The following is a 27,743-nucleotide window of genomic DNA, read 5'->3' as shown; positions in this document are numbered from 1 at the left end:
TTATTTTCCCTGATAATTGGCAAATCACGTGAGGACATTGTCAAAAGCCTAAATTCACCTGTCGAAAGAGTCACCCCTCTCTGAGTGGTCCTCCCAGAACTGAGCCTATGGTGCTCCCTGTCCTCTGAGCACTTTTGTTTTGGGTGCAACTACGCTACTTCGTGGACAGGCTGCTTCTAGGATGTCACATGTGTCTCCTGGCAGCCTGCTCACGGAGGCAGCAGACAGCAGTGAGACCAGGTGACACCCCGGGAGGGGTACAATATGTCTCACCAGATGACCAAAGGATATTTCAGGAACTCAGGACACCATTGAAAAAACAGAGTATCTTCCTAGTTCTCTAAGTTATGCAAATTCATCTTTGCAGAAATGCTTATTAATGAATTCTGTCATAATTCAGCAATATTAGGTAAATAAAAATATATGATTTGACAATATTTTAGTGGGCAGAGTGGCTCAGGAGTGATTTAAAAAAAAAAAATTAAGCTCACTGCCCTGGCTGGGGTAGCTCAGTGATCAGAGCTTTGGCTTGCACTCTGAAGAGTCATGGGTTCAATTCCCGTTCAAGGGCACATACCTGGGTTGCAGGCTCAATCCCTGGCCCTAAAGGGCACATGCAGGAGGCAACAATCGATGTGTGTTTCTCACATCGATGGTTGTCTCTCTCTTCCTCTCTCCTCCTCCCTCCCTCCTTTTCACTCTAAAAATTCAAGATATCCTCACTTGAGGATTAACAACAAAAAACTCAGTTCATTATAAAATTATACATATTGCTTTAGTTTGAAGTTTAGAACTGATTAGATCACAGCATTAGAAATCCAACTGAGTTTTGGGAATCAAAGCAAAATATTAATGAGTCTAAAGATAATATTTTGTCATAAATTGCTCTGCTAAAATCGTATTTTACAACAGATGAACATGTTTCCTTCTCATTGCAATGAACTGCATATTATCTGTTTGCCCTTTGTCATTCAATATTAACATCATGAAAAGTAGAGCAACTGGACCATAGTTGTTTTTTTAATTTATTGAGGATGTGGAGAAAAAGGACACTTGTACACTGCTGGTGGGAGTGTAAATGGGTACAGCCACTGTGGAAAACAGTATGAGGTTTCCCTATAGGTGCTTCTTTCTTTTTTTTTGGAATTGGACCTGGGATCCTTCGGTCTATAGGCTGACATTCAATCCACTGAGCCAAACTGACTAGGGCCCTCATAGGTGTTTCTTGATGCAAATATCATCTGTTAAGATCTCTTCCCCAAATAATTTAACGAAAATCTAATTAAGCCTCTATATCTTATAACCATTATTCTGGGGGTAGAGAAACATGACAGATAACAGGGAGACACGCCCAGAATGTGGGAAATCCTATAGGCAAATGATCCAGTTTCCTCAGCAATCACCGGTGTAAAAAAAAGAATGGGGCAATACAGATTAAAAAGACCATAAGAGGCATGACTAAATGCCATGTGTGGGCCATATTTTGATCTAACCTGAACAAGGCAACCACAAAAGGATATTTTTAAGATAATCTGGTGGGAAACCAAAATAGGCTTATTTAATCAAGAAATTACCATTGTTTTGGGTGTGATAATGGTTATTGGGGGTATGGGATTAAATTTCCCAGACAGAAAAAGAGAGGGAGGAAAGGAGAATGAGAAAGAAGGAAGGTTTTGTCTATGAGAGATACATAACAAAAATATTGAAGTGCTGTCTGAAATTTGCTTTAAAATAATTCCAAGAGAAAAAAAGAACTGAGGTAGGGGACAGATGAAAATTAAGGCAAAAATGTCGATAACTGTTAAAGTTGGGTGATGGGTTATGTATATATTCAAGATTTCCCATATAAAAAGTTAAAAGGAGAGCAAGTCAGTCTCCATCCCTCAGTGCAACGCTGCCTTCTGTCTGCCACACAGTTAGGACTTGCCTGTTCGAGAGGGAGCTTGGCGGTCCAGGTAACACCCAGAAGACTCTTCCGCTGACTTTTAGGAGCGTCTCTCAGACGTAAAAAGAGTTCTTGTGCGTTCAGATGACACTGCTGACACACACCGTGTTCAATTTCAAATACTTTGGCTCGCAGGTAACTGTTATTAGAACGAATCCAAAACTCCTCCTGACAGTTCAGAGAGCAGAACCGTGAGTCCCAAGCATTCACTTTGCACTCTTGCTTAGTTTGGCCTGTGGGCTGCTGACAGCGGAGGCAAAGTGGATTTCCTTCGTTATCCACAGCTTGTAAGTAGCCTTTGGATGCAGGAGGCTTCGCAGTGAGACCAGCTTGCGCTAGGCAGGGAGTCAGCGGTGGGACAGAGGCTCCATCTTCAAGAGACTTCCTAGACCCGAACAGAAGACAACTAATAAATACACTGGTCTAAATAAGCCTAACTTCATATAATGGCCTTTAGGATTTCTATGCTGATAAACAGTAAACATAGAACCCAGATTCTGTGATTCTATGTGGAATGAAACTGCAGTCAGCACTCTTGACTCCACGCCAAATACAGGAAAAGAATGGTGTGTTTAAAAAAAAAGTTCATTTGAATACCGATGTGCTGCATCTCTTGAGAATTTAGATATCCTCAAGTTAAACAATCAGACTGGGAAACATCTGGGGAAGTTAGAAATGCTCTTGAGGCTGGGACAGGACTGGCTAATGTGAAATCCCAGCCAAAGCTCTCAAATGCCGCATGCCTCACTGGGACACAGCCCATTCCAAGGCTCCCATGGACCTGTCCTCCGGCTCCGCTGGAAACAGTCACATCCGTAAAGTGACTGAGCCAAGCAGCTACCAGTGACCAACGGTGAGAACCGAAGACTTGCTAAGGATGAGCCTCCTACAGGCAAACTCAGAGTCTGACTGGATTAAAATCAGAAATGAAATGTAACAGGACATGTGCTCCATTTGTTAGAATAAAAGGAAAAGAAAGGTAAAAAAGTCTTACATGGGAATTACAACCGCTGTTTGCCTATTTTCTGTGCTGCTTATTAGAAGCATTAGAAGAAAACTTCTTAAGAAAGAAAGAGCTCAGTATCAGGGTCCAATGTGACCTCAGGTCTCCTAGCATCTCAGTGGCCTGGGACAGTTCACCTGGTCTGCCTGGTCCCAGGATCTTCAAACAACCTTCTTGCCTCTAATTTCCAAGAGGAGGCCATCATGGGCCTCGGGGCTGCTATGAGAACTGAGGGATTACTGTACTGTGAAAGCTCTTTGGAACGGGTAAGCTGGCCACACAAAGGAAAAGCACAATTACAAAAACGAATGCAAAAGTGGACAGGAGTGGTCTCCGCACTGCTGTGCCGACTGGTAAACGGCCTTACTCTGTCGAAGGGTCCTGCGGCCCAGCCTCCTTGGTGATCAGACGGACGTGGCCCCCGGCGTTCTTCACCTTGTCCATCGAGGCTTCAGCAACATCTTCTTTGGTTATGTATCTAAAACAATGACATGTTAGGTGATGTCCTCTCCCTGGGGAGACATTGCTCCTTGCAAAGGCAACAGGAGAGAAAAAGCGAGACCCCGGTCTACTGGCTGTGAGATGCCAAAGTTCGGGGATGACGTTTTCTGCCTTTATGTTGGTCACCACGTGTGGGAAACACAGCTCTTTCCTCCACGTTAGACTTATTTTTCTAAGAAATTCAAGAGGCATTCAGTTCTACGGACCATTTTCACTTAGAGGAGAAAAGGAGTGGGCCCAGGGATAAGAAGTGATGGAGCCCATGTGCATGGACAGCCTTAGGTATGTGTAGTGCAGGAAATCTCTAACAGCTTTCCCCTCTCCTGGCCACCTCCTAGGTTCACCTTGATCAGTTATCATAGTGAGTCAGCCAGCATTTCAGGTAAAGTGCTTCTCTTTTTAGTTAAACAGGTTCAATCACATCTTCCCTAATCTCAAGGTTGTTCCCGTTATTGTCAGCCCATCGAGGCTTACAGAACTGCCACTGAAGGGAAGCCACTCTTGCTGTGGGATTCACGGCACCATCACTCCCTCACCACGGCTAGGGGCTGAGAGTGAGGAGGAAGATATTCCAACTAAAGGTGATGGGGGAATGTAAGAAGGTGAGATGCAATTACCCAATTAAGTCCTTCTAATTAGCATGGCCCAGTTTCTCTGGTAGTTAACACCTATTATAGTTTTGTGGTTTCTTTTTTTAAATCAGTTCAAACATAAATTTCTTCATTTTTTGAGTACTTCATTTGGGAGCTTGATAAAATCAAACTTTAATCACAATGGAATAGTTCTGTAATTGTAGGTAAATTTTAGAAATTTGCTTTTATGTTGTTAAGTATATTTAACAATTAATAGATTTCCTTCTTATAAAGTGTTTTATTCATTTTCAATTAGGTAATACATACTGCACATATATCAAAATTCAAAAGACAGGCAATAGTGTATTTCTCATTCATTTCACCTCCCCCAAAGCTACTTCTGCTGCCAGTTTTTAACAAATCCTTTTAGAAATAGTTGTTGTTTTTTTCTGTATACAGATTATATATTTTATTTATTTATCTCAGTATTTTTATGGACACATAACTCATAGCACTAAATTTAACATTTTAAAATTTACAATCCAGTACATTTTGCTATATTCACCAGATGTACAGCCATCACCACTACCTGAGTCCAGAACATTTTTATCACCTCAAAAAGAAATCTGAACTCACTACCCTGTTTCCCCGAAAATAAGACAGTGTCTTACATTAATTTTTGCTCCCAAAGATGCGCTAGGTCTTATTTTTAGGGGATGTCTTGTTTTTCCATGAAGAAGAATACGGTACACATTTATTGTTAAATGAAAATAAAGGAAATTTATTACCTGTATACGGTACAGTAGTACGGTAGTTGTCAACACAAACCAAACAAACTGTGAATCCTACAGTATCAAGAATTTACTCATTTATTCAATGACAATCATGTCATCATCTTCTGGAACATCATCATAACAATCCAATTCCTGAATTTCCTGGTGAGTTTCTTGTGACTCTTATTTCTTTCAGAATCAGTGGACCAAATCTCTCATGTTTAGCAATAGTATTCTGAGACAGAGCCTAGGGGTACCTTATTTTCGGGGAGATGCCTTATATTTCACTCAGAAGGAAACCTGTAAGTAGGTCTTATTTTCGGAGGATGTCTTATTTTCGGGGAAACATGGTAGCAGACACTCCCCATTACACTCTTCCCCTTTAAAAACAAACAGTAGCATCATATACACAGTAGTCTTCACCTTTGTCTGTTTACCTAACCATACATCTCAGGATCGCTCCTCAGTACACACAGAGTTTTAAATGGCTGCAATATTCCATTATTTGGATAAACCATGTATCTAAACAGCCTCTGATTAATGGCATTTTGGTTGTTTCAGTCTCTGCTATCACAAACAATGCTATCATAAGTATCCCTATACATGATATTTCCTACACATGAAATAGCTATTAAATAAATTCCCAGAAGTAGAATTGCCAGGTCAGAGTCTTAGTGCTTTAAATTTGGGTAGCTTCTGACACATTGCTCTCATTGGAGTTTGTTCCAAATACAGACCCACCAGCAATGAATGAGAGGGCCTGTTTCTTCACACTTCCACTAGCACCAGGTATGTCATTGGAAAACTTCTTGCACCAAAAGGTTGCTGGTTGGGTTCCAGGTCAGGACACATGCCTGGGTTGCAGGCTCAATCCCCAGCCCCCAGTAGGGGGAGTATAGGAGGCAGCCCATAGATGTTTAATTCTCACATCGATGTTTCTCTCTCTCCCTCTCCCTAAAAATCAATACAAATATTTTTAAAAAATAAACCTCTCTGTTAATGGTGATAGGTATCTCATTATAGCTTTAAGTTTGCATTTCTCCAGAAGCATAAGGGTGATTATCTTTTCATACATTTGCATTTCTACTGTGTGTCTTTCTTAAAGCAATAAAGAATTATAGTGAATTCCTTTAAAATTCTCTAATTTTAGTTCATAATCAAACCCTCCCCCCCCATTTCTTCAACCATTTTATTCCCTTGACAAAAACAGTTCACTAAAGTATTTCAGTGGATTCTAAATGAACTAAAAAGCTTCATAGCTTTGAGGGGCTAGGAGATATTGTCTTGCCTTAGGTATTATTCAATATTTAAAGGCTTAGAAACCTAATTCAGTGACTATAAAAGGTGCTGAGAAATCTATTCAGAGATTTTGGAACTAAAAATAGCCTTTCCTACAAGAGTTTTTAGAGCAGATTTTTGGAAACCATGGAACAGATCAATCAACTCCAAATGGAGCGGGTAGAAGATAACTTTTCAAACATAGCTGTGAGTTAGCAATATGTAATTTTCCACTGAGGTTTGCTATGAAGTTCATGTATGTATATCAACTCTCAAAAGGATTATGATAAATCCCAATTTTGACAAACAGGGAAGGAAGAATGTGGTCTGCTACACACTTCCTGGATGGGACTGTGACAGAGGATGGCAAGTTTTGTAAGAAGAGAGGAGTAAGTGTGCTGAAAGTGGTCCTCACCAGTGAAAACACTGCTGGCTCCAGCTTGCCCACTGCTTTGGAGATCAGCTGTGGCTGGAGGATAAGTAGTTGGCCTTCTAAACGCAACAGGGCTCCACTGAACCAGGCCTGCCTCTGCCGAATGGGAACTCACTTAGGAACTGAAACAATGGCTGGTGACCTTGGCTTCTATTCACACTGAAGAGTGAGCTACTCAGAAGCTGACTGTAGGCCCTGAGCTTGGATGAGCCTGAAAACTGGCAGACAGCACTGAAGGGTAGTAATCTAATTGGGGATTTAGCCACTGCTTTTGGGGGAAATTCCTAAAAATCAGTACCTATTTGTCTTTATTCTAAGGTCATTCCATTTTTTTCAGAGATGAATCTTCTGCCTAGGAAATAAAATGTGGCTGCCGGAGATCTGGAAGTTAAGTGAGGAATGTGGAAACACACTGAGCCTGATGCCAACCTTGGTTCCATTTCTCTAGGAAGGAAAGTGGGAGGACAGCGTGGGAAAGGCGTCCGGTGTCTCACCGTCCACACACAGACTTCCACTCAGCGCTGCTGCGCAGCCCTGCCCTTCGCCCCTGCTCTCAGAGACACATGGTCACTCCACTTGACTGGGACTCAGTGGGGTTGCACGGTGAGATCAGCGTGCTTCCTCCAAGTACCGCCCTCTAGGGGGACACAATTCATTGTCGTGCTCTGCTAAGTCAGTTTCCCTGGAACCCTCCCTCTCTAATCAATGACTGCTCTTCATTTTCTTTTCTCCATTTCCATTGCTAATGACATCATAAAAAGTCCTCATCTTTTGTACTTCCAAGTCTACTACAATAGTCTTTTTAATTTGTGTGGTAGGTAGAATTTGAAAGACATCTCCCTAGGATTCCTGCCTCCAGTATCCAATCAATAACACATGTAGGTAATGCCTAAAGGGACTTTGCAGATGAAATTAAATTTACTAATCAGCTGACTTTAAGATAGGGAATAATTCCAAGCACAAGGAGTTCACACAACTTTGCTGGTCCTGAGATGTAGGGATCCTTGTGCTAGAACTAGGAAGAAGCCTCTAGAAGCTAAGGGCCACCCCCCCCACCCCCCCAGGTGAGAGTCAACAATGAAACCTAAGTCCTACAACCACAAGGAACTGAATGCTGTCAACCACCTGAATAAGCAATGGATCCTTCCCAGACTATCAGCAGAGCCCAGCTGGCCCACATCTTTATAGAGCTCAGCTTTATAAAATGCAGAGCAGAGAAACCAGCAGAGAAGCTCAGGCTTCGACTTATAAAACCCCAAGGTGATAAACCACTGTTGCTTTAAGCCACTGAGGTGGTGATAATTTGTCATGGTAACAACAGAAAACTAACTCAACTCGTCTCCCCAACTCGAGTATTATCCTTTCAATCTACCCTTCCAACTGCTGCCAGAATGAGCTCTTAAAAACACAAGTCCAGCGACTTACTCTGCTGCTTGATAACACACGTGATATCTATAAGATATCTATAAGATATCACTGCACATCCTATATAATAAAAGGGTAATATGCAAATCAACCAAATGGCAGAACGACTGGTTGCTATGATCCATACTGACCACCAGGGGGCAGACACTCAACACAGGAGCTGCCCCCAGCCCGCAGGCCCCAATCACCTAATGGGGAACAGGGAACCAGGGCAGGGCAGGCTGTTGGCAGCCGGGAAAGATGGCCCTGATCACAGGCCAGGCCTATAGGCTGTACCCATGCATGAATTTTGAGTGCCAGGCTCTAGTAATTTTATAAGTATCTTTGGTTTGTATCAATGTTATGACTACCTTTTAGCCTGACCAGTTATCTTTTTCAGAGGGTTTTTTGAGTGATCACCCATATCTGATGGAGAAGAAACTAGAAATGGCTGTGGTTAACTCTGACTGTGGTTATAAAAATGAGAAAATGGAAAGGACTGGAAGAAGTATTGAGAACAATAAAATAGGCATCATGCTTTTTGTTATATGTGTGTGCATATATGTATATGTATGTGCATATGTATAAACACACACATATTTTAAATGTATTTTTTATATAAAATGTATGCTCCTGAGAAAAATTCAGTACAGAAGACATTAGGCAAGTGTCCAAAACTGGCAGCTCATAAATAAACCAGCTCAGCAGAGTCATGCAGTATTTTATTTTTAAATCTGAATTTAAATGACGTTAGATGGGTTATGCACTTTACAATGTGCCATGGTTCCATCGCCTGCCCCATCTTTTCCTAGGTTTACATCTGACCTCATTCGCTCATTTACAGTTCCTGCTTTGTTTTCATCATTAATTTGTGATCCTGGAGTAAAGTACAAAGTCCTCTAATCGGTGATCTACAGAAGATCACTCAGTGGCGGCACTCCTGACACTCTGACCCAGGAAACTGGTTGCTGGGGAGTGCAGTGCCACTCCCTGCAGGATTGCTATCAGCACCCCAGGCCTCTGGCCGCTGGGTGTTCCCTGCGGTGTCCCCTGATGTTGACAAACTAAAGTTGTCACCCTGAGGGTAAAACTGGCCCCAGCTGGACCCACTGTCCTGGAGAAACCTCAGGAAAGATTTTCTGAGGTATCCTTCCAGGCACTTCCTATGTCAACAACAGCAGTTACATATATTTGTGTCTCCATCCTTTTTATATACTTATTTTTACCCTTAATGAATTTTCACAAGTGTCATTCCCTGTTCTCCCATATGAATATACCACATGCCATATGCTGAAACAGCTGAAGAGATTTTCACTGTGTGGGCATATAATTTATTTAATCAACTACATCCTCTCCTAAACCTGTGGTCGGCAAACTGAGGCTTGAGAGCCACATGCGGCTCTTTGGCCCCTTGAGTGTGGCTCTTCCACAGAATGCCACGGCCTGGGCGAGTCTATTTTGAAGAAGTGGCGTTAGAAGAAGCTTAAGTTTAAAAAATTTGGCTCTCCAAAGAAGTTTCAGTCGTTGTACTGTTGATATTTAGCTCTGTTGACTAATGAGTGTGCCAACCACTGACCATTGGTGAATTTTTTTCACCTGTGTGCATAGGGAAGGCCAGAGATCACAAAACGGCGGCATGTGGGGGTGAAGGGGTTACAGGGCTTTTCTGCCATGTGGCCATTGGTGCTTTGCGGTCTCTTCAGAGCAGGAGAGGGCAGCACAGAGCCACCTGCCCTGCCCGGAACCTGCTTCGTGCTGAGGAAAGACTCTACAGAGAGCGGGATCCCACAGGGGACATGGGACCTACGTGAGGCAGAGATGGCTATGATGCCACGAGAGGAAAGCACATGTATAGGGACTATCACCGGTGACGGCAGAGGCAAACAGCTGCAGACACCAGACGCCTGACCTCTCCTTTTGTTTCCAACCACAGGCGTAACCGTGACCTCCACCACTGGGTGGTGGTGCGGCCACCAGAACCAGCTCCCCTGTGCATGGCACCAGACCCACGGCCGGGATGCAGGGCGGATGGGCCCAGAGGCGTGTCCTGCTGTCCTCGCAGGGAAATGTCTTCCTAGGAGCAAGGGTCCCGGGCTGGGTGAGTGCGACTCATGTTGAGAACAGACAACCGAATCTTGGATTTCTTCAGTGGTTACATAAATGCCTCAAACCACACCTCCCCACTAAGAACTAACCACGCCAAGTCATAAATACAAAACAGAAAGAGAAGGGCTGCCCATACCTTTTTGTGCTATTTGGTTTGGTCTGTTGCTTTGTGGCCTCTTCGAATGCCAGAGCTGGGCTGCAGAACAGCTGCCCGCTCCTCCTCACCACCCTCTGCTTCATGGCCGTGAGGCCGCTCCATTCGCGCACGAACCGCACAATCTGCCGGGAGAGGAGAGGAGAGGTGAGGCAGAGCACGCAGCGCACTGCACACCTTCTTTTGAAGTGGGGTTCCTCACAGCGCCGGGCCACTGAGGGGGTGTTATACCCCAAACAGGCTTCTAGTGAAGGCTTTCTTCGGTTTGATGGCTCATCTCTTTCTCCTGACCCACATATGACCAGTTCTGCAGGCATCTCCTGGCCCAGAGACTCCGCAAGGCCCGTTTCAGGGCGCCTGGCACACGTCCCTGGCACACAGGGCCCAGCTGCAGCAATGTGCTCAGTGAGGCCGACAGAGGCCCCGGGTGGAAGCCATGACCAAGGCAGAGCTGGTCTGGGGACAGCAGGTGTGGCAGTCGTGACCGACAGACACTGCGACACTTGAGAATGGCTTTGAACCCCACGACTTAAATCATAGCCGTCAATAAACCTGGGCATTTTTATTAGAGTAACATTCACCTCACTTATCGGTCACATACACGTAGCTGGCTATCTTCCGGGAACCTGCGAATCATGATTAGTGACACTGAAGAAGGTAAGCCAGTGCTACCTTTCCCTTTAAGACAGGTGCAGGCCCCCCACGGGCAATGTTTGGTTCCCACTCAAAGGGCAAAACATCATGGCTGTTTTCTTGCAGAAAGCAGTACACTGCATGCTGGGTCTGCCCTGCACACGCTGACCCTCCTTGCGGGGACGGGGAACGGGCCACAGGTGAGCGCTGAGGCCTCCCCGGCAGGTGCCTGACCTGCACTGCAGGCTGGTGCTCTCACCCGGAATCGAGAGTCACCCAGCATGGCCTCATCTCCGCGCTCAGAATCTGCCAGGTTAGACCTGAGCCTTCACAGAGAAAGTGTGGCCTGGCAGAGACAACGATCACGCTGCTACTCCTGGGAATGAGGCACTGGATGTGAGGATGACTCAGTCCGCAGAAGCAGCAGCCTGGGTGTGCTCGCTCACCAAGGAAATGGAGCTCATGTACGGTCTGAGCAGCGGGGTCGCTCGCTGGCACGGCCGGTGATGGGAGTTCTGCCACTGGCCATGAGAGCTCTGCTTTTATTACACTCCAAATGGTCATGAACATTGCTCAGATTTTAATTTACAACAAATTCACAGAACTATTCTTACCAGGGAGCGATTTTGTTTCAGCTCAAAGCTTGCTGGCAAATCTTCCCAAAGGTCTAATTTTATATCCATAGGAATGAAATTGCAGTTCATCTGGTTTCCATCCTGATTATAGATTAAGAAGGCCTTGTTAATCCATTTTGTCTGTAGGCACCATAATTATGTTAAAAGTAAAGAACTGCATTGTGACATAATAGCCCAGTCTCCCAAGATCCCACCCACACAGCCCCCAGAAAGGACGATGAGAGGAGGAGAGGGAGGCTCCCCGGGGCCCTCTGAATGCCTCGGTGCGTTCACTGCTCAGGGAAACCACCACGCAGAGGGGTAGTCAGCTAAACACAAGGCTGGAGCAGGAAGTACTTCTTTATAAAGGGGGAGGAGGATCTCTGCATGTGAAAACATAGCAACAAGAGTCGAATCATATTCGAACTCTCTGCTAACAGAAAGAGCTCCAGCTCCCACAATTGCTTTGGGGGGAAAAAAACACAGAAAGAAATTACCTGCGGATTCAAAGTTTAAATACATAATTGTTGTTCTAAACTCAATCACACTCGGGATTCTGGCTGCAAGGACAGTTCTTTAGAGTTACATGTTAATGACATAAATGGCTAAATCGCTGTTACTGTTCTTTCTTTCTTTCTTTCTTTTTTTTTTTTTTTTTTAAATATATTTTATTGATTTTTCACAGAGAGGAAGAGAGAGGGATAGAGAGTTAGAAACATCGATGAGAGAGAATCATCCATCAGCTGCCTCCTGCACACCCCCCACTGGAGATGCTCCCGCAACCAAGGTACATGCCCTTGACCAGAATCGAACCCAGGACCTTTCAGTCCCCAGGCCGACGCTCTATCCACTCAGCCAAACCGTCCCAGCTGTTACTGGTTTTTTTTTAAGCCATATTCTTTTAGGCAGCAGGCTGAGTTTTTATCCAGATTCTACTTTGGCTCCTCGAAGGTCAAAAGAAAAGATTTCACTTCAACTCTGCTATAGCTGTGAACAGACCTGGTAGCATTTCATCTGCTTTGGGTCTCGTGTGTAGGAAATAACTGAATAAAGTTTTGTGGTAAAGGGACACGTATTTAGAATAGTCTTACAAATGCACTGGAAGCTGCTAAGAGAGATGTCAAGAACAGGAGGTGGCCATGCTGCCAGGCTGGTGGCCGAGCCAGAAGGGATGGCAAGGCCGTGGCCGCACCTGGCCTGGCAGCCGGCCCCTGTGCCTCTGCCAGGAGCTGGCAGGTTCTCCCCGACCTTCTCCTGAACCAAAATCAGATGATTCAGGAAGCACAGCTTCCACTGCAGAGAGTAAGACGGGTGACGAGCTAAGGGCTTCTGAATTCCTGTGTGTGCTCTGACCAGTGTCCAATTTTTGGCTTCTTGACTCTCAAGCCCACCTGGGGTCAGTTCCCTGTGGTCCCATGTGACGGTCAGAGAAGCATGGCCTGGCACTCGCTCTTGAGGGAGTGAGGGTGGTTCAGGCTCAGGTCTGCCTGGGGGAGCAGAGGCGCCCGGGGCGCTCCTCCCAGGGCTAGGCCTGGGCTGCGGGCTGCCTGGCTTTGTCTGGGGTCCCTCTCCCGGTGTGGCCCCAGGACAGAGGTTGTTGCCGATGAGGAAAGGAGGCTGCTTGGTGATTTTGTATGCATGATCCTCCCCACCTCCTGCTCTTCTAATCTTCAGTTAGAACTGAAAATTATTACATGGAGGCCATCTGCCTAGATCTATATCTGGTGTAGTAGGTAACATGGCACTGAGCTTGCGCAGCTCCAACCTAAGTTATCTTTAAAAAGGCATTCTTCCGGTAGAATGGCCCATGAGTTTAAAAAGTTATAAATATCATTTTATTATACAGATTAGAAATTTGAAACTGTAGTCCAAACAAAATTATTCATCATTTCAGCAATTTTTCGTCAAATATTCAGACCAGTTAACCTAGGCCAAGGGTTCTCACCTGGCCCTCAGCTCTTTTCCGGGATCCACATGTCAAAGAGTTGATGTAAGAACAGTAAAACACGATTTGCCTTTTTCATTCTTATTATGTCAAAATTGTACAGTGGCTTTCCAAGCACAGGCAGATCTGGGAATCCTACTGTCTTCTCTAAAGACTTTAGAGAAAACTACAAATGTAAATGTTCATTAAGTATTATTTTTGTTTTGGAAAAGATAACTATTTTTCATGAAAATATGCTACTGATATAAATATGCATATTTACATTATGGCTACTCTTAAGTAAAACAATAAATGAATATTTTAAGTGTTTCCATTTTAATTTTAGATATAGTAGATATCAATACATACAAGCCACATAAACGGAAGCTCTTTGTGGTCCTCAGTGAATGTGGAGTGCAAAGAGGTCCTGAGATAAAGTCTGAGCCCCACCAGCCTGGGCTCCAGCAGGAACCTGAGCAATCCTTTCATGGTATTGCCACGGGGTTCAGTGAACAGATGGCAGGTGAAGACGCTATGTCGCTGCTGCTTCAAGTGGTCAGGGCAGGAGCTGGTATTTTATGAGAGGGCACTGTGGCTGGCACTGTGCCGAGTGCTTTGCAGGAATCAGCTCCTTTTATCCTTCCCCTCCACACATTACAGTGGAGGAAACTGAGGCACAGAGCAATGAAGTAAGGTGTCCAAGACTCCACAGCCAGGTCTGAGCTGAGGCTCTGGTGCTGACGTCTGGGCTCCTGACTGCTATGTTGGCTGCCTCTCTGACTTACCACTGGGAATTGAGGACTAGCCTTAAGGAGAAAAGGAACCAGGTGCCAATCTCTTTGTTAATAAAATTAAATATCTCATTGAAACATGAAAAAGGAAGGCTTTTGCATGATTCAAGCCACATAAGTGGCATGATGCTTACCTTGGTGTAGAGGTGAATCCGGTCGGTGTTCCTACTCGCACGAAACATTAGGGTGCCGTACACTGGCTGAAGGTCTTCACTCTTTGACTGTTCTAAGCAAGGAGTTGAAAGAGAACCTGAAGGCTCATCTACCCTCAACCCAAAATAGTTCATTTCAGTGCTCTGTGGGCTGGCATGACGAACCAGTTTACCAAGTATATCCACATCTGTGATGGAGAGCATGTGCTGGGCCTGAGCAGGACGCAGGGAGGCAGCTCGGAGCATGGCCTCCACAGCACCAGCGGCTCTGCGCTTTGGCTAGTGACCCAGGAAGAAAGAAACACCTTCAGAAAGAGCCGGGCAGTTACAAGTCAGCCCCGAGGGAGCATTTCCTGCCACCGCGCGTGAAGGAGTCCGACCTCTAGACTTCTGCTAGAGCTGACTGAAGTGGAGGCTGAAAGGGCACCGTCTCCATCAGCAGCAACAACACCACCCCGTGACGGCCCCCAAGTGCCTGACTCCCTGTGGCTTCGCCTCCTATTCACAAAGGGAAACGAGTGGACATCTTCTCTCCTCATAATCCCTTTTCATTTATTCCTTCCTCAGTCCCACTGACCACTGTATTCTGTAGGAAAGACAGGGTTATCAATGCTGACCTAAATAATAATTACAGTTGACACTTACCAAGTACTTACCATGTTCCATGCACTGGTCTAAACACATATATTAATACCTCTCAGAGAGAAGTAGTGCATTATTCAGAGGGGGAAACTGAGGCACATTCCCTTTTCCAAGGCCACGCCATTAGCAAGAGGACTTAGCCCAGTGAGTTACTATGGTCACAAACTGAATAACAAAGAAAATAACTCCAAGGCACTCACAGTCTCTTGCCAGCTGGCCCATAAATATAGTGATGCATGACATACAGACTAGTATTTGCCAACCATTACAGCTATAAATAATAAGTGGAATCAACCCGAAAGCAAGTAAATCTGAAACACTATGTGGTTGGCTCCAAGTGCAGTCATGATTCATATAGCCTTTTATAAAAAATTAAATTATAGTTAATATACATTATATTAGTCTCCGGTATCCAACATAGTTATTCAACATTTACATCCTTAACAAAGTGATCACTTGATTCGTGCAGTCTTGAAATTATGTTCCCCAGAAAAATTTTCTTTACAAAAACACACAAAACCCCAAACCCTAAATTTAAATATGCCAATTAGTTGTAGGCTTTTAAAAGAAATTCATGCATAAAGAATTAATTATCTGCTAATGGCTGTTAATCATCTGCCAACCTTATCATTTGGCCCCAAAGAACCTCCCAAATATCCACACCACCCAGTCGCTAGGCGTGGCCGCTGTGTGAATGGACGGGGTTGCTGTGTGAATGGAGCGGCCGCTGCGGAGGGCGGGCCTGAGGCGGGCAGCAGGTCTGGAGCAGGGCAGCCAGGCGCTGGTTCTGCTCTCCCTGCTACCTGGTGTTTAGGTGTGTGGTTTATATTTTTAATATAAATGAGAATATGAGGAACCCAGAACCAGGTGGTGATCACAAATCTACTAACAGCATCATGTGTCTAAGCACCTGGGTAATATCTGGACAATGGAAATTGGAGCAAACTTACCATCACCAGGCGGGGGTGTGAGTCCATTGTCTCTCCTGATTTTCGATATTTCTTCCTTGCTCTCAGCCAACGGTTCCGGTTCTGTCTGTACAAGCACTCGTTTTTCATCGTCAGAATTAGTGCAAATGCTTTTGGACGTGTCTTTCTGAGAATCATCTTCCTCATTTTTGTTTTTATCCTGGGTATAATGTAGGCTATCTATTTGTAGAATTATAAAAATCAAATAATTTACATATACATTAGATAAAGTCATTATTTACTTTAAGCCCAGTTTGAAAAGGAAAGTTTAAAAAAATCACAGTAGTTCTTATAGAAAGAAGCGAAGTCACCAATGTTTGCTCATCCTCTGGAAACATATTGAGAGACTAAATACCAAGTTCTACTCTAGGTGCTGGAGAGGAAGCAAGGACAAGACAGATGTATCCCCGCTCCCCGGAGATTCCACTCTAAGAGGCAGAGGAAGACAGTAGGCAGGTAAACAAATAAGTAGGGCCTCTTCAGGTAAAACAGGGTTTTGTAAGTAAGGAGATGGTCAGCAAGGCCCAGCTCTAGGCAGAGCCCCATTTGAGCTGAGAGCTGTCCATGCGTCTAGGAAGCCTGGCCCTGAGTCTGTATTCTTGGGTTAGATTCTGCCTGTAGCTAGAAGGTATTAGAGGGTTTTAGGCAAAGGAAGACATTGACCTAAGTCTTTAAAGGTTCACTCTGCCTGCTGTATAGAGAAGAGCCACAAGGGAGAATAGTAGACAGGCCACTAAGGTCTGAGAGAGAGAAAACGGTGGATTCCAGTGGGTGGTAGCAACAAGATAAAGTGGCCGGAATCAGGATATATTTTAGAGGCCCCACCAAGAGAATTTGATGGGTCAAATGTGGGAGGAGAGAAAGGAATCAAGAATGCCACCTAGGTTTTTAGCATGATATAGGGAAGAGAGAGGAAGAGAAGATTTGGGTGTTGGTGGTGAATCAACAATTACAGTTTGGACATGCTAAGCTTGAGGTACCCATTAGAGCAAGCATGTCAGACTCGCGGCCCTCGGGCTGCATGCTGCCTGCAAGGAATCTGGGCATATAACTGTAAGATGTCAAGTGTAAACTATCAATTTTAAGAACAAAGCACAAGAGAAGTGTTAGATATTAGCAAATATAAGTGCTTATTAGTATACTGTATCAAATCTCATATAATGTGCTAGAATCTGCATGAGCAACCTCCATAGGAATGTAATATCCTAACAGGGCTCCTTTGATTTTTGGATTCCACCATTTCCTCAAAGTGTTATATGGCAGGCAAGGACTTAAAATTTAGATAGATTAAAAATAATTCTGTGGTTCAATACTTTTGAGGTATATCCAAATTAAGATTGGAAATCTCTATGACAAATTACAGTAAATTCAATCTAATAATAACTTTTATGTACAGTAATGTCATTGTTATTAGAATATATGTTTCTCTTTGAACAGACAGTTGCTTGCTCACAAAAGGCATTTTGTTTTTGTTTGGACTGCTTGGGCATTTGCTTATTAAATCATGGGTCTAGAAACATTCGTTGTTGCTCTTGGTATAATCACAAAGAAAAATCAGAACTATTAAACCCTGTTAAACTAATTTTTGTTGCTAAATCGCTCAACTTACGTACTCACTGTGAACGGACATTACTTCGTAGTCACAAGATACTTTATTTTTATTGCCTGTAGCAGTTGGAAGTTGAATGAGATAATGCAAATTGTGAGAGAGATGATATGGGATAAGCTTGTGGTTCTAATTTAGTTCACAGACAACAGGTGTCCACCTTACAAATATACCCGCCCAGATGGCAGCCTTGTCAGTTTGGGTAGGAACACCCAGAAATGAAAGAGGAAAGACTCGGCTACTGATTACACTTTCTCTCAAATCAAAGCTAAGATGGAGGGAAGAATGACAGGCAAGGAGGAACAGCAGTTTCAGCTTCAACTTGGCTGCGTCTTTATTAATGTTAATACTCTGAAGAATTCACATGTGACGGAAAAGGAGATGTGAACAATTCTTACCCTTGATAAAACAAAATGACTTCTTCCAGGTTCCAAAACTGTCAACTTGGTACTTTGAGCTACCACAAAAAATGACCTCTCACACAGGAGAATTTGCAACAAAAGGCATATGAATGATCTTTTTCTTAAGACAACCAGGTATTAATAATCATTCCAAAAGCAAAGCATCAGGAAATGGCATCTTATGCTATAAGAACATACTCTGAGGTATGTTTATCATTTCTACTTTTAAAATAGCATGCTTTAAAAAAGAATAAACTCATAAAACATTATCAAATCGGTTCTTTAAAAAGATCTAGAGAGGGATTTCTATGATTGTTATGCCAGAAACATGGCCCAGTGTATATTTTACTAGACAAAGAAGCGACACTGGGTTATTTTTTTTTATATGAATAAAAATAATGTATAATTTCTTTAAAATCAAGTATTATCCTCTGAGTAAAGAAAACAGCAGGTCTATGACTATCAGGCATATTTGCTGCCATAGCAACAGAGCTTCTATTCCTGCCCACTGAATTCACATCCTGCTGGCATTAATCACAATGTCCATTTGTGCCAAATTAATGCCAGGCCACGGGCGCCGGGGGCCCACATTCCTGACGGAGCCAGGAGCTTTCCACATTCCACAAGGGGATACATTCCCTTCACATGTGCAGCTGTTCCTCCAGCTTAAAGCTGAAGGCAGTGCCGCGTCACACTGCCCTACGAGGCAGGCTGGCTACCTGGAAACACCCCGGGGGGCCCGCGTACTCACCAGCACGGCCTGGATTCCCACACACCTCACAGTAAGGCAGCAGTGCGTTGTTGATGTAGGTGCAGAGACCACACTGCCAGTCCTCTCCAGGGGCGGGCGTGGTGGCCTGGGCCAGAGCTGTGGTTTTCTGGGCCCAGCCCGCCTGGGCCTGTGGGGGGCTGCAGCGGCCTTTGGGGGTGCCTGACTTCCATCTTTTAGCTTCAGGTTCAAAACTGTTTTCAACATCAGTGGTATCTCTTGTAGGTATTTTTCCAGGGCCTGGTGGCAGTACAGTATTTTTCTCATGGAACACCTTTGATTCATCACAGGAGGTCACCAAGTTCATTTTTTTAGGTTTGGGTGAAAAGAAAGATCGAATATCGTGCTGTTTTTCTTTTTCAAACTAGAAAAAACAAAACAAAAAACAGTTATCAAATTAACAAGCAATCTAGCATGTGCTTCCCAATGAAACAGCTTGACAAACTGCTTTCATGAGCCATGTCTTTTCTCCTTTTGAGTACGTTGTTGGGAATGATTTCCGTTTTGCTGGGACTCTTCATATATTTGTAGATCAGAATATCACTCACACATCCATATACTTCCTGCATGTGATTTTTATTTTATTTTAGCATTTACAACGTGCCAAGCACTTTACATCTATTCACTCCTGTGATCCTCACGCCTGCTATGTGAGGCAGGTACTGAGTCTTTCCATATTCCAGAGGACACTCCGGCTTTGGAGAGGTTAGGTGAACGGGCTACAGGACTAACATGTACTTCATAAACTATCTGTTCCGCACGTAAATCAGGGAAAGAAGATGCTGTGTCAATCAGGTCAATCAAAAGAACCTAGAGAAATGTATCACACCCAAACTATAAACACGATGATCATAAAAAGTACGTTTTTCATATTAGACTTTTTTCTTGACCAAAGAGAATTACAATAGAATAGCTACTTTAACAGACACATTTTAATAATTACCTTGTTTTCTTTTCTAACAGCGACATCTCACGCTTTTTATCACCTTTTCACAGTGGAAATCGCAACCTCCTGATGGAGGAAGCAGGGCTCCTGCCTTCCCAACTGATGAGCTAGCAGCTAAGGCTCATTAAAGGAATTAACTTCAGAGAAGTCCTGCTGGGGTTGAAATGGATACCACTGTGAACACACACACACACACACACACACACACACACACACACACACTGCAGCAGTCTGCATTTCCAAAGATGGTCACACCAGTTTTTACCCCATTTCACATGCTCTTCTCACAGTGTGGCCCTGACACCCTACATTTAGAGGTAGGACCTGTGTACCTACCACCTGAGCCTTGGGGGACCTTTGTAATTGTCTCAACCAACAGAATGCAGTGCAGCGATGCTGTATGACCACTGAGGCTGGGTCACTGAAGGCTGTGTGGCCTCCATTTTGCTGATGTCTGTCTGTCTGTCTGTCTGTCTCTCTCTCCTTCCCACCCCTCTCATCCCCTCCTTTGTGTCTTGAGATGCTTTGTAGGAAAGCCCAGGCCACATGGAGAAACAACACGAGGAAATCCAAGTTGACAACCCAGATAGGCCCCCAGGGTACAGCTGGCATCAACTGCCAGGCATGTGAGGGAAGGAGACTTCAGTGAGGAAAGGGGGAAGGGGAAAGCCACAGACAGAAAGTGGAGGAACAGCATGAAGACTGGAATGAGGGAGATACTGAGAAGAAAAGAGAAAGGGAACAGTAAAAAAGGTAGGAAATCAGGAGAGTAGTGGCTTTAGTGTGTGTGTGCTCTGGTTTTCCATTCATTCTACTAGGTGCTCAGTGGGTGCTTTCAATCAGAAAATCTCATGTACTTCAGCTCTGGGAAATTTTCTTAAGAGTTTTTTTTCTTCCTCGATGTCCTCTGTTTGTAATTCCTACTAGGCAAAAAGCTTCTGAACCGATCATATGATTTTCTTCACCTTTTCTCACATTTTTCCATTTCTATTTGTTCTGCTCTGTATGATTTTCTCTTATTTTCCTTTTCATCCTTGCTGAATTATTTCTTTCTAAGATATACCGTATTTTTTGGACCATAAGACGCACTTTTTTCCCCCCAGAAGTGGGGGGAAAAAGTCCCTGCGTCTTATGGTCCAAATATAGCCTACACATATACTTTAAAAGAAAAGTTTTTTTACTTGCCCGGCTCTGTGTGGTCTCTGTGTGCTTGCCTGGCTCTAAAATGGTTCTAAATGCTGCTGTTTACTTTACAGGGTTGATTACATGTGTTTATGACTGTGATGTTGGGTTTTAATGCACATAAACTATTTTAGGACACTATTTGTTTCAGAATCTTTTTTTCTTCATTTCCCTTCTCTAAAAACTGGTGCGTCTTATGGTCCGGAGCGTCTTATGGTACGAAAAATACGGTAGGTTAAATTTCTAAGAGCTCTTCCCTGTTCTCTGGTTTTTCCTTCCTTGCTCTTGTTTCATGGTTACCAGACATTCTTTTACTTCTCTGTGACTATCAATGCCAGTTGTGGTGTTTTTTAAAGTTTCCTTCAGCTCATTGCGTTGTCTGTTTCTTTCCTACCCCTTTCTGGGCTCACATGCTTGTTTTGGTTTCTCTTTCATCGGAGTGGCTTCCTTTCACGCCTGGTAGCCCTGATGTCCATCCATATTGAAAAATAAGACACCAAAATGCTACTGTTGGAAACTTCACTGGGGTCAATAGTGACTGCCTGGGGGTCCCGTTCAGTCTCGACTGTTGCTTCTTAGTCCAGTCAGCTTCTCCAAAGGGGTCCTCCAGTCTCTGCTCAGACAATGCAGTGCTCGTTACCAGGGACCAGGGACCCAATCAAAGGGGCTGCTGCCTGCGGCCATATCACCCCAATGTCCTCATCTCATCTGATCCTGGGAGCTAAGTGGGGCCGGGCCTGGTGAGTACTTGGATGGGAGAAGATGGGTACCTAGCACTTCACCATTATTTAAGGAGTCTTTCACCTAACATGATGTTTTCAATATATTGTCTTAATCCCCTCCCTCAACTGGTTCTCTTCCTGGATATAATTTTAAAGAACAAATAAAACAGCAAAATAAATAAATAAATAAATAAATATGAAATACAAAAAAAAACCCACAACAAAAATATACAATAATAGGCTATTGTTGCTTATACTGAATAATGTTTAAATGAAAACAAAACTTTTGTCTCATTCTACATTTTAAATAGTTTGTTTCTATAAAAACATTTTAATTTCTCCATCTCCCCACTAAAATAGAAAATGAAACACAATTGTTTCAAATTTATTTTTAAAAAAAGCAACCCTCTCTTCAATGACACAAAACAAAAACCTAAGAAATCTTTCACACACAAAAAAATGCACAGGGCCTTAAAAAAAATCAGCTTTTATAATTGATCTCTTCAATTGAGCTATTTTATTAAGCTATTTTTAAACAAAGTTCTTATACTAGTTAAGTAATGACTAATTTTAAAAATTAGCATTTGAGAAATTCTCACTCTCTGCTAGAAGCTGGTTGGAGTCGAGGTTAGCAGTGACTGGGGGGGGGGTGATCAGAAATTGACGTCGCCCTCTGCACTGCTCAGGTACTCACAGCACCTGGGAGCAATCGGTACAGGTGCTATTTTGAAACTACAGCCACTTGGATAATAATAAATTGAGACCGTAGCATGTAAATTTCAGAAAAGAAGTGGGTGGGTGGGAAGGAAATCATTTTACATTATCCCAGGAACCCAAGGATACACAGAACATAATTTTAGGAAAGGAGAGGATGAGATTAATCTGTGACAATGACTTCAGCTGATGTTCTGAAGGCTAAATTGGGCAATGATGAATGTAGTTACAAGTAGCGAACGTTACAAGTTAGGGTCCTGGCCATGGGGCTGCCAGAAGCTGTGAGGCATAACAGGATAAAAACTTCTGAGATCCTCGATTATAATGAACAACATAAACTGATGAATAAAAACAGATCCAGAAATAGAGAAACATCGATCAGACCATCAAACCTCAGAGGGAAGGTAGGGGAGGGTGGGAATAAGGGGGAGAGATCAACCAAAGGACTTGTATGCATGCATATAAGCATAACCAATGAACACAGACATCTGGGGGGTGAGGCATAAGTAGGAGAGTAGGAGGATAATGGGGGGGGGGGGGGTAAGGACACATATCAATGCCTTAATCAATAAAGAAAAAATTAATTAATTCATTAAAAGTTCAAAAAGAAAAGAAAAGAAACTGATTCCCATCACCAGTTGTTTTCTGAGTGTAGCCTCTAAGCAATCAGGCAGGAAGCTGGCTGACGAGGTTTCTGACACTTAGCTATGACTGAGAATCACAGGTGAGAAAATCTAACACGATTGATGACTGTCCATGTTGGATGGGAACAAGAGTCACAGGTTTACTGAGTACAAGTTCTTAATTTGAGATTCACAGGCCTCTCACTAGACCTTGAACAGTCTTCAGTGAGCCTGAGAAAGCCCTGGATTATCTAGAAAAGGTTGTATTGTATGGCATTTTCAGAGAGCAGGTCTTTATTCTCTCCATAGTCTCAAAGGGATTTGGGTCCTAACAGAGGTTAAAAGCCCCTGGATTATGCCTGGCTGGTGTGGTTCAGTGGTTGAGCACTGACCTATGAACCAAGTGGTCATGGTTTGATTCCCTGTCAGGACACATGCCCAGGTTGCAGGCTCAATCCCCAGTAGGGTGTATTTAGGAGGCAGCCAATCAATGATTCTCTCTCCTCATTGATGTTTCTATCTCTCCCTCCTTCTTCCTTCCTCTCTGAAATCAATAAAAAAAAATATTTTTTAAAAGCCACTGGATTAGAATAAAATACCTGAAGATGCACATATGCACATATGGTTCAAGTAGCTCCATTTCTTTCCTTAATTTTCTAGAGATAACAAGAAACTGAAGGCTGATATGTGAGTGTATATATAGGCGGTGAACTCTTTTTTAAAAAAAATATATTTTATTGATTTTGTACAGAGAGGAAGGGAGAGAGACAGAGAGTTAGAAACATCAATGAGAGAGAGTCATCAATCAGCTGCCTCTTGCACACTCCCTACTGGGGATATGCCCGCAACCAAGGTACATGCCCTTGACCGGAATCGAACCAGGGGCCCTTCAGTCCCCAAGCCGACGCTCTATCCATTGAGCCAAACCGGTCTTGGCTAGGTGGTGAACTCTTTAAGAGGAAACAAATACATACATTCTCTTCAATAATGAAGATCCCTCTAGCTGACCTCAAATGATTAAAAACAAAACTGAACAATGCCAAGACACAGTTACTTCTGTGCAGGCATGAAAGATGCTCACTTAGCTCACTTGCCTATCACTGTGACTGGGCTCTGAATAGCCTCCCGTAAGAAATGACGGGGATGCCAAAACTGGTTTGGCTCAATGGATAGAGCGTTGGTCTGCGGACTAAAAGGTTCCGGGTTCGATTCCAGGCAAGGGCATGTACCGTGGTTGCAGGCACATCCCCAAGAGGCAGCTGATCGATGATTCTCTCTCATCATGTTTCTAACTCTCTATCCCTCTCTCTTCCTCTCTGTAAAAAAATCAATAAAATATATTTTTTTAAAAATGACAGGGGAGTACTCATGCAGTCCCAAAGGGAAACTGCTGATGAGGTGAGTAGAAGAAAGTGACTGGGCTGCAATGGCTAGAGGACTCTGGAGACATTTCTGTGCCGGCAGGACTCAGAGGTGTTATCAGCCTAAAACAACACTTCTCCGGATGACTGGAGGCAGGGACAGATCACCAACAGCTCCTCCTGGAGGTTCCACTGGGGACATGTCTGCTTAATACAAGAAGGAAATGACCTTGTCGGCACAGATACTAAATATGAATGCAAAATTCCTAAATCTGTTAAACTGCTTCTAATAACTTTTCTTTTACAACTTAAATTAATTTTTAAAAAGTGATCATGGATCCACTGAAGACTACATCTGAGAAAAAAGTTTAAAAAATAATTGTAAACAAAAAGCTCCCCAAATAAACAGGTTTTTCAGCAACATTAGGTTTAACAATAACATGACCCCTGCAGGAGCAAGCTTCCTCAGTCTCACCACAATACTGATGGTTACATATTCAGCACCCACACTTCGGTGGCAGGTCGACATTTAAAAGTTACTGGCTTATTAATATTATAGCATTTCTTAGTGGTAAAGAAAGGCAGGAACACAGAAAGTCAAAATATTTTTATGGCCTTGCTATTATTACTTAATAGCAAGAGTAAGCTAAAATGTCTTTCTTTTATAACTACATTCTTGCCTTAATAGGAGACATTAGAGTAACAAATTATTCACAAATGTCCTAACTCATCATGACTGTCCTTGTAAAGAAGTAATGATTTTAAGTGACCCTTTTAATATGATAAGTAAGAAACCTACATGTAGGTGTTTCTAAATAGGAAGAGTGATCTGAGTTTACCGTAATTTTTATCAAAAGACTTTGCGGAAATATAGTTAAATCAACAAGCACGTATCATAAGCAATGTGGAAAATGGAAGGACATATTCCTCTCTTCAGTTATATTGCTGACACTCAGTTATTGTGTTTCTGTCTCTTGTCCAAATGTTTTTGAAAAACAAAAGAAAAAATATTGCTTTTTGTGGGAAGTGCTGGGCATTAAAACTGCAAAATGTTTAACGTGACAAAGTGCATGTTTTCCTCTGAAAGGTGCAGGGACATAATATATTTGCTCTGTTTTATAGACAAATCCCCTGGCCATGATGATAGAATTAAGTCAGTTGCTAGAACTGAAGGAGAGGAAAAGAAAATCTAGTAAAACTCATAAAAAAGCAATAAAGCACTTCAAAGCCTGGTGCGAGCCGAGCTCAGCACACACCACCAGCAGAGACACGGAGGGCGGGCTTAGCAGGCTTTGATCCAAGGACAGCTCTGGCAGAAACCATCGCTGCCTTGTGTCACTCGTCTCCTGTTCCTAAAAGAATTGATGAAATCAATTCAGTTACGAATGACGGACCTTGACCTTTGCTGCTCTCCTGAATGGCCGATGACTGTTTACTGGGACTGGCACTAAGATGGCTTCTCTACCATTTATAATCAAGTCAGGGGATATAAAGTGACAAAGTAGTTTCATTTCATATTTTTAATTCTCCTAAAAATAATGACTGAATTTTTCAGGTTTTGCAAAATGTTCATTCCCATTGTAGTTAAAATTGTGACAGTGATCAACTCTTAGGCACAAGTTTTTTTCTGTGGGCATAGAGAAAACAAAACAAAATAAAACACTCTGGTTTAAAAAATGGTAAAAATGAAAAATGTTATTACTTATTTTTCAAGATGACATCAAGAGCAACGCAGGCAAATGTCTTTGGAGGTGGCTCTCTTCCAAGGACAATTAGAATTTGCAGCAAAATGTTACCTAATATGCACAGATCGCTGGAATGGGACTCTGGGTAATTAGTCAGAGCCCATGGGCCACAGTCTCTCCTTAAGGTCTAGGCCTGACGTCCATATGCCTCTTGGACATCAGCTGAGTGACTCAGAGGCGCCTCAAACTCAAGGTCGCAATGGACTCTTCACTCCACCTGTCAGCCAGCTCCTCTCCACCCTCAGTCTCCTGGCTCTTCTGCTTACCAGGTGGACTATGAAGTCCTCTGCTAGGGATCCTCCCTGAGTAACTGAACTGGGTCAATTCCTAACACTTCCGCTGGTCCTCCTCTCACCTACTTACATGTCTCTGCTCATGGCATCTCCCCGACATGCCTGTTTCAATCCCCTCTTCTCTTCCTGAACATGATGCTATTAACCAGGGCGGCACACAGGCCTCACCGTATTGATTCTACCCCTGGTAGGAGTGAAATTTTTCTCTTATACTCTACTACCACTACCACTGCCGGGATGTTTAGTACCCCAAATCCCATTTGGGAATCCCCGACAAGGAGACTTCTATTTAGTAATAACCTTACCAGTAAAAAAAAGAACTGGCTTCATCCATAGACCTGTGCGTACCCGAGAGCACCGCAGGAGAGGTTCAGCACACGGTGTAGCACCGTCTGAGGGCCACAGCGGGAATTCCCGCTCTCCCCCACATCCAGTAGCGGAGAAGGCTGTGGGCCTGACAGGGCTGTGGACACACACGTGCGGGGACAGGAGCCCATTCGCTTTAAGCTGTGCTCCTGCCAAGTTCTCAGGCTCTGAAAAACCAGACCAACAGCTCCTCCTCCAGGGGCAGGGGAGAAAGCCGAGAGGGAGCGGCGGGCAGGAAGAGAATCGGTTCCCCAAATACCACTGCCTCCAAGAACTCCTTCCTGTGCCTTCTCAGGACTCATTTCCCACGCTGTTACTTGTGAAAACAGAAATCTGATCCCCACACTCATCTGCTTAAAAGCCTCTGATGAGCCCTGGCCGGTGTGGCTCAGTTGGTTGGGTGGCGGTCTATGGGCTGAGAAGTTGCTAGTTAGATTCCCGGTCAGGGCACATGACTGGGTTGTAGGCTTGATCCCCAGTAAGGGGCATGCAGGAGGCAGCCAATCCATGATTCTCTCTTCTCCCTTTCTCACTCTTGCTCTAAAAATCAATGAACTATCCTTAAAAAAAAAAAAGAATCGGTGGGGGAAAAATTAAAAACCTCTGATGACACTGCTGTTTCTGGGATAATGTCCAACTGCCGGGCATGGCCTGTGTGGCTCCTTCGCCTGACTGCAGTTTCGGGCTTCCTCTCCTGTACTCACTCCTCGGGTGCCCTCTACCCACTCCTTCACACGGAACCTCGTTCCCAGAAACACTGACGTCTGCTCCTGTCACGGTGCTTTAGGAGTTTCCTCTGCCTGAGCTAGAACCCCTCTCTGAGCTCCTCAGAATCTACTTCTGAACGAAGGTCTAAACCTTAATTTTGAAAAGCAATATAGCGGTCCCTTAAACTGGTTCTAGTTCAGGCAGAGGGAGCTAGAACCCGGGCGGCCACTTGTTCCGTCCTGTGTGCCCAGAGCCCGCCTCACACAAATGTCCCCACCTCCGCCACATGACGTTAAACGGTGTGCTTACAATACTCTCCCAACCAGAGCAAGTTCCAACGGAAAGCTAGCCGTTTTCCTCATCTTTGCACCTAGCATACATCCTTTTACAAATAACAGCTTTAATGAGATGGTT

The 27,743-nt window shown here is 43.7% G+C and overlaps 1 protein-coding gene across 2 annotated transcripts in view; it reads right to left on the bottom strand.

Annotated features, from left to right (window-relative positions):
• The window catches only part of ZRANB3 (zinc finger RANBP2-type containing 3), a 162,721-nt gene that overhangs the window by 3,710 nt on the left and 131,268 nt on the right, over window positions 1-27,743 (bottom strand). The window contains exons 13-19 of one of the 2 annotated variants that reach the window (XM_045575675.1): window positions 18,652-19,033; window positions 15,876-16,073; window positions 14,266-14,357; window positions 11,417-11,518; window positions 10,152-10,294; window positions 3,316-3,426; window positions 1,928-2,336 (exon numbers count right to left, since the gene is read on the bottom strand). In XM_045575675.1, coding sequence (XP_045431631.1) covers window positions 1,928-2,336; window positions 3,316-3,426; window positions 10,152-10,294; window positions 11,417-11,518; window positions 14,266-14,357; window positions 15,876-16,073; window positions 18,652-19,033 — 1,437 coding nt within the window. The remainder of the gene's footprint in view (window positions 1-1,927; window positions 2,337-3,315; window positions 3,427-10,151; window positions 10,295-11,416; window positions 11,519-14,265; window positions 14,358-15,875; window positions 16,074-18,651; window positions 19,034-27,743) is intronic. The other variant, XM_036420869.2, reaches the window with a different exon arrangement.

Source organism: Pipistrellus kuhlii, unplaced genomic scaffold (assembly GCF_014108245.1).
Source record: "Pipistrellus kuhlii isolate mPipKuh1 unplaced genomic scaffold, mPipKuh1.p scaffold_m20_p_7, whole genome shotgun sequence".
Taxonomy (NCBI): domain Eukaryota; kingdom Metazoa; phylum Chordata; class Mammalia; order Chiroptera; family Vespertilionidae; genus Pipistrellus; species Pipistrellus kuhlii.
This window is presented reverse-complemented; position numbering and strand designations above follow the sequence as displayed.